Source organism: Saimiri boliviensis, chromosome 2 (assembly GCF_048565385.1).
Source record: "Saimiri boliviensis isolate mSaiBol1 chromosome 2, mSaiBol1.pri, whole genome shotgun sequence".
Classification (NCBI taxonomy): domain Eukaryota; kingdom Metazoa; phylum Chordata; class Mammalia; order Primates; family Cebidae; genus Saimiri; species Saimiri boliviensis.
In genome coordinates, this window is record NC_133450.1 from 174,877,772 (window position 1) to 174,896,871 (window position 19,100).

General features: G+C 43.7%; 1 protein-coding gene across 2 annotated transcripts in view; it reads left to right on the plus strand.

Moving 5' to 3' along the window:
* Positions 1–5,484: 5,484 nt before the first annotated feature.
* MTAP (methylthioadenosine phosphorylase) overlaps positions 5,485–19,100 on the plus strand; it is a 93,367-nt gene continuing 79,751 nt past the window's right edge. Inside the window, exons 1-3 of one of the 2 annotated variants that reach the window (XM_074394929.1) lie at positions 5,485–5,654; positions 16,805–16,891; positions 18,377–18,435. In XM_074394929.1, the coding sequence (XP_074251030.1) occupies positions 5,622–5,654; positions 16,805–16,891; positions 18,377–18,435 (179 nt within the window). In that variant the 5' untranslated portion in view covers positions 5,485–5,621. The remainder of the gene's footprint in view (positions 5,655–16,804; positions 16,892–18,376; positions 18,436–19,100) is intronic. The other variant, XM_003928115.4, reaches the window with a different exon arrangement.

The following is a 19,100-nucleotide window of genomic DNA, read 5'->3' on the forward strand; positions in this document are numbered from 1 at the left end:
CATTATCTGGGTCTCTCACCATAGCTTAGATACTGACATGCTAAGGAGAGATTATGTTGCATCCATGATATTAAAATACATCTGGGTATCTATAACTTTTCTATACAAAGCACAGAAACTGAGAGTCATGTCTCTTTAGAGCAAGATTGAACACACCCTCTCACTGAGGGAGGTATAGGGTTTAGGGCTTTATCTTGTACTTTGCTTATCCTATAATAGAAATAATAATACCTACCTTATAGGATGTGAAGATCCTGAGACTTCAGGGTAAATGGCCATTCTGTTACCTGAATGTTTTTAATGTGCAACATTAATCTAAGGAAAGTGAAAAACTGGTGATACTTTACTTCCACAAATCCAAATTATATGAAACTTAAGCCATCTTCAGTAGAGTTTCAGAAATGATAGGGGAGATACAATTTGAAGTGAATTTTGAAGAAAAGACAAGGCAATTTGCAATGAAGCCTATTTCTAGCTATTTCTAGGGTCAAATGGACTTCCAATAGAAGAAATGAATGAAGAAAACTAAGAAGTAAAACTTGATTCAATTGCAACAAGAAACATTTGGGAAATTCCAACTATCTAGAGCATACCAACTTTAAAGCAGACTGTCAAAACTGACCCTGCTTATTTCGTTTTACAGCTTGAGGTTCTTTCCTCAACCCAAAACACAGATGCCAAGTTATGCTTTATAATTGGACTCTCCACTTTCATTAAAGGTCATTATAAAGAATTGCCACCTAAAATGTGATATATTTTTTGAGAAAGCTGGTATATCTCTTGTAATTGCCTCTATAAAGTACTTACAATAAATGCATTTTTAAAATTAGATTTCAGTACTATTTTCTTCACCTGTGGCATACTACTTATTTTGTTTTGTCACTATGATAATGTGAGAATGGAACATTTTTCTTTATTTTTTGTTCTTATTTCCTTAAAATTTTAGAGTAATAGTCACTAATCAATAAATATAAGAAATTTAGAAAGTTTCAGTTAATTAGGCTTTCTATGACCAAAAAAACTAAGTCTCTAGTTACTAAAATGTTAATGTTTATGTGGTATCATCATGGTCTATACTGTATAGTCAGAGTAAAGAAACATGGCTGGTTTGTTTTTGTTTTTGTTTTGGACAGAGTCTCCCTCTGTCGAGTGCAGTGGTGCGATCACGGCTCACTGCAACCTCTGCCTCCTGGTTTTAAATAATTCTGCTCCCTCAGCTCCCTGAGAAGCTGGGATTACAGGCATGCATCACACCTGGCTAATTTTTGTATTTTTAGTAGAGATGGGGTTTCACCATGTTGGTCAGGCTTGTCTCGAACTCCTGACCTCGTGATCCACCTGCCTCAGCCTCCCAAAGTGCTGGGATTACAGGCGTGAGCCACTGCATCTGGCCAGCTGTATTTTTTAGATCAATAATTTGTCTAATTATTTACAATCAAGAGTGTTAAGAGCACATGTATTGCAGACAAATCTCTTACACACTTACCCAATTATATTCAATTTTTTTTCAGAATGTTACCTCAGAACTAGCTTGATACCTATTTGCATATCTTTTGCTTCTTATCTTAATAAATACTGGCCAATATTTTCTTTCAACCCCCCCCCTTTTTTTTTCTTTCTTGGGCAGGGTAAAGAGAAGTTGATTATTCTGACAATTGCTTGTGGAAAAGTTTCTCTGAACACAATTTTATTATGGGCATTCAGTCTCTTTGGGGTTAATATTTTTCTTCCCCATGACCACAGTCTGCACAATGATGATGTTGTGGATTTTGAACCTGAATTTATACCAGTTCAGACATCTTTGGGTTCCTCATCCTGGCATAGGCATGCCTGGCTGAGAAAGATGCAATAATTTTAAAAATGTATTATTGTCATTATTACAATTAGCTTACTTATTGTTCCTACAGATTTTTTTTAACCATGTTCTGCTAAATCTAGAGTGGCTGCTTGCTAATAAAAGTTTAGCTTTTTTCACTAAGCTTCCAATGTGGGACTGTAATCCATTGTCATAAGTAGTGGCCAAAATGTCCCTACTCATTGTAGCTGTGATACAAGTGTATTGTAAAAAGATCTGATTCACTTAGAACTGGGGATCTCTAAGTACACTTCCACATTATTTAGAATTTTTATGTTGGCCCAAATATCTATAAGGTAGTGGGGAGTTAGGTGAGTTTCTTAAGCCATGACAAGTTGCCAGCTTTAATACCTCCAGGTGAGGATGAGTTACCAGCCAGCTTGGGCCCATTTTGTAGTACCCACCTAAAACAGACACACTGGTCAGGGGCAGAAATAAAACAATTCAGTGAGAAAGCTGATATGGTTGGCTGAGGTAATACATTCCATGCATTTGTGTGAATAACTCCTCTTGAATATTTGATGATTCTGGAATGGTTTGGAGACAACTTCAAAAATAACATGTTTAATAAGAGGGAACTGTAGGATACTGAAGAACCATTGCTCAAGACCCAACATACTCAGCTATTGGTGATACCATTTCAGTACTTTGTTAGCTAGGACCTAGAAGCTGGGAAGACATTTATGAGAGATTATCAAAAAGGAGGGATGCTGCTGAAACCTTTATATTGTTTCATAATCAGTGCTGCTGTAAGGTGACCTAGTTCTTTACAAATATCTTCAGAAAAGCAAGGGTACAGGTTAACAGAGGGGGATTTGTAGGATAAGAACAGAAGGGCAGGGCAAAATCTATGTTCATAGATAGACCCTTGAGGCTCTTGTTGTCTTATTGACATAGTAATCAAAAAAGGAGACCACTGATTATTGAAAAAATGATCTTCCTTTTATTTTATGGCTTGTTAAGATAAAACATGACCCAAAACTTGAAAATAAGGCAAAAATAGTACTGCCTACCTTTTCAAAGATATCGTACTAAAGAAAGCACTGTCCTCTAAGCCTGCGCCAGGGTCATCCAATGGCCTTTGGGTAGCAAGGGGTCATTTGATTCAGGCACTACCTTGAGCAGAAAACAATGGCCCAAGATTTCAGCCAAACCCAGCTCTCCACCTGTTTTTGAACAACTTTGAACTGAGAATGCTTTTTTACAATCTTAAGTAGTTGAAAAAATATCAAAAGTAGAATAATATTTTGCTACATGTGAAGTTTATATGAAATTCAAACTTTAGAAAAATTTCCTCTTCACAGACGTCACATTTTCAAGAGCAAATGTTTGAGCCCTTATCTGCAAGCTATGGCAGAAAATTTTGTCCAAAAGTCCAGCCTGGTCCTCCCCCAAGTTTCCAACTCCTATGCCTAGGGATATTTTATGCTTACAGGATCTAACTTAGTTACAGTGTCTAACTTTTAGCAGAGACGCAGTGCTGAGTAGAAACTGGACTTACTAATCATATCAAGGCACTTAAGTTGGCTAGGATCCCCTACTTAGGTAGTGGCCATAAAGCCCAGGGCATCCCTGTGCCCTCAATGGTTCACTGCTGAGTGGTGGGCTTCCTGCTCAACTGAGCAATCAGCAGAAAGGCCTCTAGAAAGCCCCTCTCCATCCAAGGGCTCCCAATCTCCTATTCCTCAAAGGAGCACCCGGATTCTACTTTTTTTCCTCTTTTGCCATTTCATTTTATAACGTAAAAGAAATAGATGGTTGTAACGGAAGAAAGAAAATTTTACATTGTGAGAAAATTTAGACCTAAAGCATATAGTAATGAGAGGACAAAAATCTATACTGTTTAAGTAAACAGTTTCTATAAGCAATTTCCAGGCTAACATCACACTGGTATTTTGAATTAAACTGTACTTGTGTTGTTTCCGTGTTTTGTTGCTGTAAGGAAAGAGGAAAGCATCTCCTTTCTTGGTCCTCCTCCCACCTCCAAGCTAATTTGCAGTATTTCTATATCTCAGAGTCCACCCTTAAGATCGTTGCCACCCATTATTTTGTCTGAGCGCTTAATCCATCCAGGAAGGTTAAATTGGATTACCACAGAAGGAAAGGGATGGGGGCTTTGAAAATGAGGGATTATCCCTCTAAAGGGCTAATGGGGTGTGTGTGTGTGTGTGTGTGTGTGTGTGTGTGTGTGTGTGTTTGTGTGTGTGTGTGAGAGAGAGAGAGAGATTATCCCTCTAAAGGGCTACCTAGTGTGTGTGAGAGAGATTATCTTTCATTTTTTAAAATTTTATTTTTGTATTGCATTTTAGGTTTTGGAGTACATGTGAAGAACATATAAGACTGTTGCACAGGTACACACGTGGTAGTGTGATTTGCTGCCTTCCTCCCCATCACCTATATCTGTCATTTCTCCCCATGCTATCTCTCCCCAACTCCCCACCCCCCACTGCCCCTCCCCTATTTCCCCCCAACAGACCCCAGAGTGTAGTGCTCCCCTCCCCGTGTCCATATGTTCTCATTGTTCAACACCCACCTATGAGTGAGAACATGCGGTGTTTTTCTGCTCTTGTGTCAGTTTGTTGAGAATGATGGTTTCCAGGTTCATCCATGTCCCTACAAAGGACACGAACTCATCGTTTTTCATGGCTGCATAATATAGTGCCACATATAGTGCCACATTTTCCCTGAAATAGAAATTCCGTTTGACCCAGCAATCCCATTACTGGGTACATATCCAAAGGATTATAAATCGTTCTACATGCACATGAATGTTCATTGCAGCACAGTTTACAATAGTAAAGACCTGGAACCAACCCAAATGCCCATCGATGAGAGATTATCTTTCTAAAGGGCGTGTGTGTGTCCTGCTAGTGTTGAATGATGGAGACCCGAATCCGGATCCTGAATCCAGGTGTATTGGATGCCGCTGCGGTGTAGAAAGGATTAAAGATGCCCCCTGCCGGGTAGAGCAAGAGTTGCGCGGGGTCTCAACCCCTTAGGAGCTGCCCCTCAAACTGAAAATTAGTAAATCGCAATTCGTAAATCAGAAAGATTATCCAGTAGCACGTTGTTCTGTGTATTTCCCTTTCGTCATCCCTGCGCCTTGGGTCAAGTCCATCCCAGCTCTGTCTTCTGGGAATAAAGGAAATGCGCAAGCCCGCGGCGGGTTCGCAGCCGAGGGAAGGGCAAACCGCGTCCCCGCGCGGCCGCCGCCCCGCGTTAACTGCCCCGGAGAATCTCGGGGCCGCCGGTTCCCTCCGGACGAGGATCGTCCCTCCCGCGAGAACTTCTGGAACGCCGCGGGGCCGGATTTTGCAGCCGAGGCCTCCGACGCCGCTAATATTGGGCCAAGCAGGGAGGGCTGCTCTTACTTAGAGGGTTTTTGTGAAAGTTAAGCGGGTCGATTAAAGTGCAAAACACACAGTCTGGAACAATACAGAGCTCCACAAATGGCCTCCATTATGATCACTATCCGTTAGTTGTAACTGCGGATGAAAAAGAAACAACAAAAATCTGGGGAACCGGAAAGGTCTGCAAAAGGGGCGGAACGCGGGAACTTCGCTTTGGGGAAGGGGTGGCGGCGGAGATCCCACACGAGCAGCCAATCCAGCTGTCCCGGGGAGGAAGAGGAGGAGCCAGGGCCCGCCCCGGGGCTCCGCACTGCCGACTCCCGCGCTGTGAGGGCGGCGCGGCTGCTGCTCTTCGGCTCGCTTGGTTCCCTTAGTCCCGAGAGCTCGCCCGCTGCAGCCTCCTTTCCCGTGCAGACATGGCTTCAAGCACCACCACCACCGTCGTGAAGGTGAGATGAGCCCTCCCAGCTGCAGCGGTCCGCCCTGCCCGGCGCCTTCTCGCCTCCGCCCCCGGGGACCGCGCCTCGGGGGGCCGTGCGCCCTGCCGTTGCGCCCCTGCAGTGGCCGGGAGGGACTGGGACGCGGCACCCGGGACTCACTTGCCGCGCGAGGAGAGGGTATGCTTGCAAACGACCCCCTCATACACACACACACCACCTTTTGGCTCATCTGCACCCGCACCCCACAGGGGGTTGGCACCCCTTTGGAGAGAAGGGTCGTGGGTGTGAGAAGCTGCGCCCGTGCCGCCACCATACCCGAGCACCACTCTTCTTCCAAGAAAGGCACCCGGCTGGAGCCAGCAGGTGGCCCAGGTGTCTGGGCGCCTGCAGCTTCTGTGACCGCCTCTTAGTGCCTTGCGGGACTTCAGCTTCCGCTCTCTGACTCCGCTCGCTGCCTGAGGCCCACGTGGGAGAACTGCTTACTTGCTCTTTTGCTTGCTTCCGGCTTGTTTTTCCTCTAAACGTGTGCTTTCTCCGTGCCGAAGTTTTCCCCAGCAGCGTAATGCTGTAGGGATTCCGTGACTTTTTTAAAAGCATCGAAAAGAAGTACAGGCGTCTCCCATTTTAGGGCTTCACCATCTGAAGGCCTCTAGCTTGAAACTGCTTTGTTTTGCAGCCTTGCAAGTTAGAGTTCAATTTCCTTGTGACCTAGGCCCTGCGGGGCCTTGATACAAGGGATCATTGTGCAGTGGCAGGCTTTGTGCAGAGGAGGGCACGAGTTCTCAGGGTAGCAGCTGGCTTCCCTGGGGTTTTAAATACTTCTCTCCTGGTTAGTGTCCGGAGAGAGAATTACAGCACATAAAGAAAAATTGATAAAACTTAAGAACTCTTTCAGGTAGTTTATTACCGGCTAAGAACTCAGTTAACTTATTTGATTTTTAGAAATTTTTGGCCTATGGGATAGGAAGGTTGCTATCTTCTCCAAAGCATCTCAGCTCCCTAGGCTCCACAGCAGTTTTCCAGGGAGAAGGCGAATCTCTGCGGTCAATGTGTAATCAGCCAGATTAGTTTATGAAGCCCTCGAAGGTTTAAATGAGCCCCTTAAAATGAGAGGAATGGTAAAGGATGTTGCAGCCAGACTTATGTATGAAACTTATTTTTTCATTTTGAAAAGAGTCTTACATCCAGCAAATATATATAGAAGGCCTAGCCCCTGCCTTCATGGCATGGCAGAAATGGTTTTCATGAAACTTGTGTGAAGTATGTTACTTCCCTTAGGTACCCACGTATAAACTGAGAACTTTACTGCAGAATTTGCCAGGAGGGCTAGAATTATATTGTCTATATTGCACATGGTTGAAGCTTATTAAGTGGTAGTGCTTATAAGGGGGAACTGAGATTAATTTTGAATGATCTTTTCCCCAACAGTTACTAAGTTATTGTGTTAGATGTCATTAGGCCACAACTTTTCACCTCCTCCTTACAGGAATACAATTAAAGTGCCACTAAAAACAGACATGGTGATTAATTTGGCTAGCATTCCCCCTGCCACACCGTTTCCTTTCAAATTAATGCAATTAATTTAAGTGCAGAATGGGCAATGTGATTCTCAGAGGCCTGATGTAAATATTGAATAATGTGTATTTTTGGTCTTGGCAAGCTTCTGGTTATAAAATTAAGAAGTACATATGGTGCTAGGACTGCCTGTTGATTTTTCTTTTAGTTTAGAACAGATGACAGCTTTGCTGTTGAGATTCCACGATGCCAGCACCATATTCCCCAGACTCCTAAGGCAACATTCTATATAGAAAATGTGAGGTGCCAGTGTCCAGAGTAAAATAGGTTAATAAAAACCGCATCCTATTCCCAAATGATAGAATGATGGAGCTGGAGTGTTTCTTCAAGACCATCATATAGCCACACAAACCCTTTTTGTGAGAGTAAAGTTAAGGCCCAGAAAGGTCAGCTAAGGGGTCCAGAATTACACAGCTGGACCTAAAGAATGACAGAATTGGGCCTAGAGCCTGGCACTCCACCAACTAGATGTGAGGCATTTCTGAAATCTGAAGTGTGGTCTCTCTGCCCTGTTTTCTTGTGACTGAATGCACAGTAAAAGATGAGCACTTTATAGAAGAATGTCCATCTTGAAGAGGGAGCCAGAGTGCATGCATGAAGCAGGCCGCCACCTGGTCCTCACTGGATCCCACCCAAGTATGAAGTGTAGGAGGCATGTGTGTCTGAGCCCCACTGGTGTCACTGGTAGGTGGTGTGTGTGGCTTGATTCACTGCCGTCATTTCATCTGGGAATTTATGAAACAACAGCTCAGTTGGAAGAGGAGGGGCTGCAGCTCAGCTCAAGGGGAAGAAAAAGCTGTAGAGAGGAGACCCAGGTTCATATCCCAGTGCCATCACTTCCTCTTCAGCAAATAAACCCTTCAGCCTTAGGGTCCTCAGCTGTGAGGCTAGAGTTAGTAATAACTGCTTTGGGAGGTTGCTGGATTTAAATACAGTAACATGTAACACACTCAGCCCAGTTCTAGGTACTCCTTTAATGTCAGCCCAAGTACTTCTCTTTCTAAAATAGAGATTTGAACAGGGGATGGATCTTAAATTTATTCTCAATTTAAGAGGTGCACTTAGCTTACGCAAGTGAAAGATTCCACTGAGTTTTGGATTGGCAGTATAATATTTGGCATATCGTTCAAATCTAGCCGTCTACTGGTGGAATCCAATTCAAAAATATTTATTGAATACCTGCCAGACACTGAGGATGCATCTTTGAATAAGCGAGGCCTCTATTTCGTTCAAGTTTATATTGTAGTCAGGGTGCAAAACCAACTGGCATGAAAGCAAAACAGCAGTAAGAGTCAGTTGGGTAAGGGATGTCAGAAAAGACTCCTAGGGAGGTATATTTTAAGCTCTGCAGTGGTCTGCCTTCAAAATCTGTATGTTGAAACCTAATCGCCAATGTGATTATATTAGGAGACGGGGCCTTTGTGGGTGATTAGGTTATAAGGGTAGAGCCCTCATGAATGGAATAAGTGCCCTTACAAAAGAGGCACTAGAGAGCTGTCTTGTTCTTTCCATTAAGTGAGAGGATGCCATCTATGAGCCAAACATGGGCCTTTACCAGACGCAATGTGCTGTGACCCTGAACTTGCCAAACCTCCAGACTGTGAGAAACTTCTGCTGTTTATAAGCCACCCAGTCCTAAGATATTTTGTTATAGCAGCTTGAATGGACTTAAACAAGCTGATAGTGTAAATAAGGATAAAGATCCAAGTGAAGACCTGAGGATAGAGATGAGGGTCAGGACATCGAAAACCAAGGTTTCACAAACATGAGCTCAATATGGGAGGAAGGGAAATCACGGATGCACAGTGAGAATTGGGTGGATGCAGCTTATAAGGCCATTCTTACGGACCATGATCCAGAAATTTGATTTTATTTTAAATGTTTTGGAAGCTGTTGAAGGGTTAAAAGCAGGAGGTAGCATTTGATTTACATGTTTAAATGATTACCCTGGCTGCCAGTACAGAATAGCCTGTCGGGGGCAGGGGAGAGGGAGAGCTAAGAGGTCAGGCCAGAAGTCTTGGTGCTGATGCTGAAGTCTAGGGTGGGAGCCATGGAGGTGGTGAGGAATAATCAGATTGGGGATAGAATTTGCAGGTAGAGCAGAGAGATGGGTAAGATGTGGGGAGTGCAGGAAGAAGAACAGGATGATTTCTGGTTTTGACCTGGAAAACCAAAAAGGTGGTGGTACTGGTGGATCATTTCAGAGTAGGAGGTAAAGGACCACAGGTGACTCCTTGGAGCCAAGGAGGGTGAGTGTATGATTCCTTCCTCCCAGATACTGCTGGTTAGGGGGCCAGAGGCTGAGATGATGAGGAGCCTCTTTACTATAGGAGCAGAGTGGGTGGCAGGTGAAGGGAGGGAGCCACCTGGAGTGAGAGTAATTGAAACAGTCTTTTTTTGTGGCTCACTCCAGTGACAGGTAGTCCAGGCAGAAAGTGAGGATACTACCTGGTGGGTAGCCATGGAGAGAGGCCATGGGATTAACACAGCCCCTGTCTGAGAGGACCTCAGGGAGACATTGTCCTCCAGCATTAGCCAAGGGCAGGTGGCATTTCTGACTATACAGAGGGCCAAACCAGTCTTTGGCACCCAGATAGAGAACATTCTGGAGGGCTCCTGCTGTGAACCATGGCTCCCCTGAGCAGCTTCCCAGCTGTCATTCCAGGAGATGGATAATAAAACTTGGCTGGGCATGGTGGCTCATGGCTGTAATCCTAGCACTTTGGGGGTGCTGAGCTTGGTAGATCACTTGAACTCAGGAGTTCGAGACCAGCCTGGGCAGCATGGTGAGACCCCCATCTCTGCAAAAAAAAAAATACACAAAACATTAGCCAGGCATGGTGATGTACACTTATAGTCCATGCTCCCAGGAGGTTGAGGCTGCAGTGAGTGGAGATTTCACCATTGCACTCCAGCCTAGGTGACAAAGTGAGACCCTGTTTAAAAAACAAAAAACAAACACACACACACAATGTATTCTCTTACAGTTTTAGAGTCCACAAATCCAAAATGAGTCTTACAAGGCTAAAATTAGCATGTCTATAGGGCTGGTCCCTCTTGGAAAATCCATTTCCTTGCCTTTTTCAGTTTTCTCAACCTATAGAACCATGAGCTAAATAAACCTCTTTTCTTTATAAATTACCCTGTCCCAGTATTCTGTAATAGCAGCAGAAAAACAGACTAAGAAAACGGTTATGCTTTGAGAGATTGGGACACAGACACATGGAGAGAACAGTGCCGTCTACAAGCCAAGGACACTGACCTTAGAAGAAATCAGTCCCAATCTCGCCTCGATGTTGGACTCCTAGCCTCAGAACCGTGAGGAGATAAGTGTCTGCTGCTTGTGGGGAAAATCCATTTCCTTGCCTTTTTCAGCGTCTGGAGACACCAGCACTTCTTGGCCCATGGCCCCACATCACGTCCCCTTTTCTCTCCGTTTCTATTGTTACATCACGTTTTTCCTCATTTGACCTTCTTGCCTCCTTGCCAGTTCATTTAGGTCTCACATAGTTAACCTGGGATAATTTCCCCATCTCAAGATCCTGGATTTAATCATATTTGAGGTAATATTCCCTGGTTCTGGGAATTAGGATATGGCTAGCATGTCTTTGCCGCAGGAGCATTATTCAGCTTACCACACTCAGCCCACATTTTAGAAATTTGTAGTCTAGGTCCTAGAGCAGGTTGCTCGGTTCTAATTGCACTTTAGAATCAACTGAGGAGCTTCAAAAACAAACTACTCCTTGCCCAACTAATCAGAATCCCTGGGACCTGGGCTTTGGTATTGCAAGCTGAAGAGGGGGAATGTCCTGGTATCCAGCGGCTGGCTCAGGAGGGTGTGTGGGGCCTGCTGCTGTTCTACAAGCTCAGAGAAACACAGTACGCGTTAGGGAAAATCCTCCTCTCAAAATACCTGGGCATTTCAGCAGGTGAAGTGTGTCTTCAGGTGTGTCTGCCCTTTAGACTATCTCTTTACTTTGCAAGGGGAGTTTGGTCAAATAAAAACCATAAATGTTCTGAGCCCGTGGGTCACCCAAGCTTCTCTAACTAAAATGTAGAGTTACTGTATTAGTTTGCTAGGACTGCTATAACAAAGCAATACAGGCTGGGGTCTTAGGCAACAGAAACGTTATCTCCTAACCGTTCTAGAGGTTAGAGGTTCAAGATCCAGGTGAGGTTGAGGTGGAGTTCTTGTAAGGTCGGTCTCCTTGGCTTGTAGACGGCAATGTTCTCCATTTCTCTTCACACGGTCTTCCCCCTCTGTATGTGTTTGCATCCCAATCTCTTATAAGGACAACAGTTTTCTTAGTCTGTTTTCTGTTGCTATAACAAAATACCTGAGACAGGGTAATTTATTAAGAAAAGAGGTTTATTTAAAGGAAATAAAAGGGGAATGAGGGAGATAGGAAAGGAAACACAAAAAAGAGAGAGACAAACCTTGCTTTATAACAACCCACTCTTACTGGAATTCATCCAACCCATTGAGAGCAAGAACACCCTCTCCTGGGACTGCATTAATCCCTTAATGTGGGAGTAGATCATTACCACGGCTCATGGCTCAAACTCCTCTTAAAGGTACTACCTCCCAGCTTCACTACATTTGGGGTCCAAGTCTCAACATGAGTTTCGAAGGTGAACCCATTCAAACCATAGCATGAGCTATACTGTATTAGGACCCATCCCAGTGACCTCATTTGATCTTAATTACCTCTTTAAAAACTGTCTGCAAATACAGTCACATTCTGAGGAGCTGAGAGTTGGAACTTCAACTTATGAGCTTAGGGGAGACACAGTTCCACCCATAACCGTTACCTACAAGGGTGACTTATAGAAGGGGGTGTCTTGTCAGACAGGGAGCCCCCAGCCGTCCCTGTGGACCCTATTGCAGGTTTTTAACAGTACTCCCAGCCTGAGACAGTTGACTGCTGTCTCCTATACAGCTAGGCTTCTGGGATTTTGCAAGGCCCTTAAAGGCCTCAAAGCCACATCAGTATTGAGGGCTTCTGTCTGCTGTGCTTGCCAAAATTGTTACGGCAACCGGGGCTAAAAGACTGCAGTGCTCAGATCGGGCTGTGCCAGCTCCAGCTCTGGCTTGCATACCTCATCATGAACTTGCAGCATTCAGAGGCAGCCTGTCTCCCCGGCATGAGCTGGTCTCCACTGCTTGGGGTCATGGTGTTTTCAGAATGCTATTACAGAGTGCTGGGTTCCTTACAGCAGTGTGCCAGACCTCAAAGTGATGAAGAATGGTTTCTGAGACTAAGAAGGTTTAGTAAAATCTCTTGCAGCCAGGTACTAGCAGAAGTAGACAGAGTAGGGGCCAGTATGCACCCTTTCTGCATTGCTGGAAGTAACCATTCTGACCAGATGAGCTGGTATTTGGATAAATGCTTTCATAGTCTCAGAGAAGTCAGACCCTTGGATTGATTTGCTCTTGAAGAAAATTTTTTTTTTTCACTATGAAAATTCTTTCATTGGGGTGTCTTTAGAACATGTGATGTCAAGACAAAAAGAACAAGTGCGCATAGAGCAAGACATGGCTGTCAGAGAACAGACTGCATGAATAGAGAGCTCACACTGCTTCCACCCTTTGCACAGTAACAGAAGGCTCTAGGCCAGGCGTCCCCAAACTACAGCCCGTGGGCCGCATGCGGCCCCCTGAGGCCATTTATCCAGCCCTCCGCCGCACTTCAGGAAGGGGCACCTCTTTCATTGGTGGTCAGTGAGAGGAGCACAGTATGTGGCGGCCCTCCAACGGTCTGAGGGACAGTGAACTGGCACCCTGTGTAAAAAGTTTGGGGACGCCTGCTCTAGGCCACTTCCTCCTTGGCTCACTCCTCAAACTGTCTCTTTTCCTCAGCCGTGGCCGCCTGGTACTGCTGGTATGCAGACACCAGGTCGTTCGTGTTGATCTCAGCCTCGGTGAATGCCATCTCATCCATGCCCTCATCTGTGTACCAGCACAGGAAAGCCTTGCACCAGAACACACCTGTGAACTGCTCTGAGGTGGCACTTGATCAATCTACATAGCTGTGTAATTGCCAGTGAAGGTGGCAGACATCTTTAGCCCTCAGTGTGGGAAGTCACAGATGGCTGTTTTTACGTTGTGGGGGATCCAAGCAACAATGTAAAACAGCTGTCTGTGACTTTCCACACTGAGGAAATAGCTGCTATTCATGTTTTGGGCATTAAGCATTTGCCTGTCCACCTCCTTCATGGACATGTGGCCCCTGAACGTGGCAGCTGCCGTTAGGTGGCAGCCACGGCAGAGGTTGCAGGCAGCCATCATGTTCTTGGCCCAAACATCTGCCGGGTAGGCTCAGGTACCATCAAGGTCCAGTACTGCTGGCTGTCCTGGCTGGTCAGCAGGGCCAAGCCAGACATGAAGTGCAGGTTGGGGAGTGGGGCCATGTTCACAGCCAGCTTCTGCAAGTCGGCACTGAGTGGGCCAGGGAAGCACAGGCAGATGGTGACCCCCCCTCATGGTTGCAGATACCAGGTAGTTCAGGTCACTGTGAGTAGGCCTCGGCAGCTTTAGGTTTCTGAAGCAGATGTCATAGCTTTATTATTACTGCAGAAGTTCTAGTTTTGAGAAGTTTGGTATGGTGATTAGCCAGTGGAAAAGTGTGGCATGAGCCGCTAGCTTTTAAAATCTGTCAAGGACCTTGATTGACTCCCTATTTCAGAACTCTGTCTTGTATAGTAAAGAAGTCCTGGCTGGGCAGAAATTCCATCTCACGTCTTGAACACATTTCCTACACAGCCTAGAGTTAACTGGACTGAGGACTGATGCTTCTGGGCTAGGAGGGCTGGCAAGGTCTTGTCATTGTTTCCTAAGGATGGATGAGATCATTGAGAGTCTTCCTCCCTTCTGAGATGATTCACTTATATATGCGGAGTCACTGTTCGTGTGCTTATTCTGTGACCTTGATCATGAACTTGACCTCTCTGACCATGTTGTCTCATAACATAGAGACAAAAAAAACTTTTCCAATAGGGTGTGATGTTATGAAGGATTCCAGGGTATATTGGGAGACGGCACATCATAGTTGTTAGGTCTGAAAGACCTAGATTTCTATCCCAGGTTTGCTCCTTATGATTTGCCTTTGGGCGAGATTTTTCATTTTTGTGCTTCTCTTTCCTCATTTGTAAAACGGGTAACATTCTATAGGGCCCATTTTATGGTCATGATGATGAAATAAGGCTGCTGAAGCACTTAGCACAGTGCCTGTAACGTGTCAGTGCTCAGACACAGTTACTTTGTTACTGAGGCAGGTACTGACTTGACTCAAACTTAGAGACTCAAGGGAGTAGGACAGAATTCGGCCATCAGTGCTTGAATACTTCATCCCAGTTGTACTTTGCTGTGGAACCAGCAGGTGGCGACATTGGCTACATCTTGGCCCTGCTGGCCTCCATCTTAGAGGTCCAGTTCCCTGGGATGGCCGGACTCCATTGCTGCACTTGTCCCCGTATCCCTTGCACAATGTGGTTTTCCGTAAACAACTGGAGCTAGTTAAGTGACTGGATAGACTTGCCTGCAGATGACTCCAGAACAGTAGCCACTCTTGCTTTCGTGTCCAGGGCTACTACATGTTCCTTGCTGAGGGCTGAGTTGCCAGCTACCTAGTGCAGACATCATGCAGCCAGGTGGCAGAGACTTAAGCTCGGGGCTGCTGAGAGTGAGCTCAGGGATTTCAGCGGGAAACCTGGTTAGCATTTCTCAACAACTGCTACAATGCTGGGAAAGTTCACCTAAACTGAGAGCGTGGCTCCAAACAAAGCCCAGCTTGATTTGTGTATTTGAGCCTGAGCATCCAGTGTTGAATCCAGAATCTGAGATGGCATGCATGGCTCAGGGAACACCCAGAAAGAGCCAAGTCAAAGTGATGATAAGTTAAAAAGCTAGTAACTGAATCCCCAGAGAGTAGTCGGCTGAGAGTCAGCGTCAGCAGTTCATATCTGTGTCCCAGGTAAGGACGTAGGCTTGATGGTTTCTTAGCCTTCTCATGACCTGTGGTGCTTCGGAGGTCCATAGAACGAAGGATAAGATGGAGAAGCCAGGCTCAGGAAGGATTGGGATTTCCTAAAACTGTATGAATTTTTGTTCTTTTCTATTGAACTGGAATTATTTAAATTATTGACTTAAGTGAACACTTATGCTGATTTGAAAACTATAATACTGGTTACCCTTTAACAATAATGTTAAGTTCGGTGACATAAAGTTATGTTAACCTGCTGTGGTTTTAATAATTACGTCCACAAGATGGCGCCAATATCAAAACCTGGCTTTTCCGCTTAAGGAATTCGTGGCAGACAGTCCCAAATCACTTAATCATGTCATGGGTAACAGGCAGAGTTCTTCAGTAAAAATCTCACTAAATTGCCCTTATTTTCTTGTTTGTTTGTTTTCAGGAAACTGAGTCAGAAACGTAACCATTTTTTTATGTGTTGATAGGGCTCAACTTGTGTAACCTGACCTGAAAATTATTTAATTCAGATGTCCACTGAATTCTTAACTCTGGAATTTTTTCTTGAAGCCTACTTTATTTTATTTAGTTACTCAAGTGACAATAGATTTAAAGCTTTTCATTGAAGAATAACAATGCTCAGGTGACTTTGCATTAATTAGGTTTCTAGTACAGTGTCATGTCTTTGCACTATTTACTTTCTCTTTTAGGAAGTACCAGCCCAAGGAAATTACCCTAATGATTTGTTACTTAATTTTTAGTTTTAACAGTTGAGTTAATATTTATTTTTGTAATTGTTGTTGTTTCTATTTTTTAATCATCAAATTAGATCAACTCTCAGAGAGTAATGCTAGGTTTCTTTAACTCAGACACAGATTTTCAAGATAATCTCTGAAAAATGCAACATAATGCATGAACTTAAAAAAACTTAATAACCTTTTGAACTACTTATATTTATTTACATAAATATATTTACTCAGTAATATATGGGTATGTTATATATGTAGTTACAGTATATAAATATGAATTTGCATATATATGAATGATTGATTTCATGAATATACATGAGGATAACTTTTCATGCTATTTCAGTCTCCTCTGTCTGCATTCTGTCCTAGTTTTGAGATTCTAATGGCATAGGAAAGATAACCTCTCATTTCTTTATCAAATAGAATAGTGAGGAGAAATCATTACCAAATGTTCAGCAGTCTTCTGAACATTCTTTACTCCATAGTCCATTTGGCAGAGAAATAAAATTGATCAAAAAGTACTTTCCATTACCATATTTGACTACTTTTAGGTTTGATTTTCTAACCCGAGTTGGTTAAAGTACCTCTCTGTGCTGACTTGTAATTCAGTCAGAAGTAAATGTGATGGAGTCCAGAAAGGTGGCCTTTTGGCTCTTTTTAGAATATAGAAGGCCTTTCAATATTTGTTGATTTTTATAGAAGACTTTCAAATATTTGTTGATTGTTCAGTAATTTTCAGATTTTAAAAATATAACTAGGGCTTGGCAGGAATGAAGAAGAACATACGAATAAATGAGTTTGCTTAAAATTTTTTTTTCTAATAAAAAATTACCAAATACAATAATCTTTTCTTTTTCTCTCTTAGATTGGAATAATTGGTGGAACAGGCCTGGATGATCCAGAAATTTTAGAAGGAAGAACTGAAAAATATGTGGATACTCCATTTGGCAAGGTTAATATCCAACTAGAGGAGACATGTTAGCTTTTTCCTTTCTCCTTGCTGGCTTGATTTTTAAATTAAAGATAAAAAAATTGCTTCTGTTTTGGCGGCCCAGGGTTGTCTGCTCCCAGCAGAGAGGGCCAGAAGTTCTGCCGTTAGGTTCCTTTAGCTGAGAAGACGTCTGACGGATGCCCCAGACTTTGATGTTTTGAGAAGATGGGTACTGAATATGTAAATCATTTCTCAAAATCTGTTGCTAGAAGTCTGATGCTCATTTCAGACAGCAACTGCGCTTTTCAAATCTCCATTCAAATCACCTTCTAATATGGGGCTAGTAGGTCACACCACACTAATTTAGGGGACAGGTTGATGACTAATAGGATGAATTATTATAACCAAGTGGTATTTTCTGAGTGGGGAGAATTGTTCTGGGAATGAGAACATACCTGATGTTAGTTGAATGCATAACTGAGTTAAAAACAAAACACTCGCCGGGCGCGGTGGCTCAAGCCTGTAATCCCAGCACTTTGGGAGGCCGAGGCGGGTGGATCACGAGGTCAAGAGATCGAGACCATCCTGGTCAACCTGGTGAAACCCCGTCTCTACTAAAGATACAAAAAATTAGCTGGGCATGGTGGCACGTGCCTGTAATCCCAGCTACTCAGGAGGCTGAGGCAGGAGAATTGCCTGAACCCAGGAGGCGGAGGTTGCGGTGAGCCGAGATGGCGCCATTGCACTCCAGCCTGGGTAACAAGAGCGAAACTCCGTCTCAAAAAAAAAAAAAAAAAACAACACTCTTCCTTTTGCAGGAGAGGTTGCTTCTTCTCCAAGCCCATGTCACTCAGCCTAGTAGGCCAGGGTGAGGGTGTCTGCGTTCTCCTAATTCCGTATTACTGCATCCTCTGATCCTTCTGTAAGATCTCTGTCTCTGGCTGTCCCAATCAAACCCTCCTTTTCAGCTAAATGCTTGCATTACCTTGTGTCCTCGCATTCCTGCTGTCATCTTGGTTCATTGTCTTAAACCCCTTGGTTGTATAGCTCTTTCTAGCCTTCCTTACCTCAAGTCATTCCATAACTATCTTAGACCTGGCTAACACAAGCAGGCATTTCCAGTGCTGAGCTCTTCATGTCATGACAGTGGCTTCTTACCCTTTCTGCCTTTCACCCTCACACCTGTTCTTGAACTTGCCCAATAACTTTGACGTATTGAAATTTGACCAGTCTACCGTCAGAGTCCCCTGGGGTACTCGTTACAAATAGATCTGACTAAATGGTACCTACGCAGACACCCATGGTAACCTTCCGTGAATCAGTGCGTGCAGAGGGGTCAGCAAATAATTGATTAAATGATTGTATTGATAATCAGATCTTGCCTTTTCTCTAAGTTGTGTCCTCATACTCTTCAGATTCCATGAGTCCTATTGTGATTGAACAATTTTAATTTACATACCTGTTTTAAAACCACCGAGTTAATTATCATTTTTCCATTGCATGCAGCCATCTGATGCCTTAATTTTGGGGAAGATAAAAAACGTTGATTGCGTCCTCCTTGCAAGGTATGGTTACTTTAAGCTTTTTGGATGTTACTACTAAAAGATAATTTACATTTAACTTAAATTCTGGAAAGAGTAAAAATGCAAGTGTGAGTTTTTATATGTTGGCAAAATCAGAACATCCTAGCAACCTTTATTTACAGTATATTATTTTGGGTTGAGTTATATTGACTTAGGAGATCAAAGATCTCATGCCCTTACCCCTTAGATTGGGAAAGTAATTGAGACGACTAAGATCAAAGCTCTGGTTTTAGTTCTAACTGCAAGAAGAAATGTTTTGTTCGTTTTCCCCCCTTCTTATCAAGATAAAGAAAAACAATGCATCATTAATGACCTCTTGATAGTAGAAGTTATATGTCTGTGGGGAGTGGGCTTAGGGCTCCTGAAGTGGGTTACTCGTGTCTACGTTGTTGTTTCCGTAAGGAGGCTGGTGCTGCTCTTTATCAGAGGAGGCAAAGTCATTTTTATCCCATAGTTAGAAATTATTCAAGATATATGTGCAAGTTCTCTACTGTTATGTAACAAATTACCACAAATTTAGCAGTTTAAAAGAACACACATTGTCTCCCAGTTCCTGCTGGTCAAGAGTCTGGCACAGCTTAGCAGCTTGTCTGCTTGGCGTCGCACAAGGCCCTGCAAGGTGTATTCAATGACTAGGTCCCCATCTG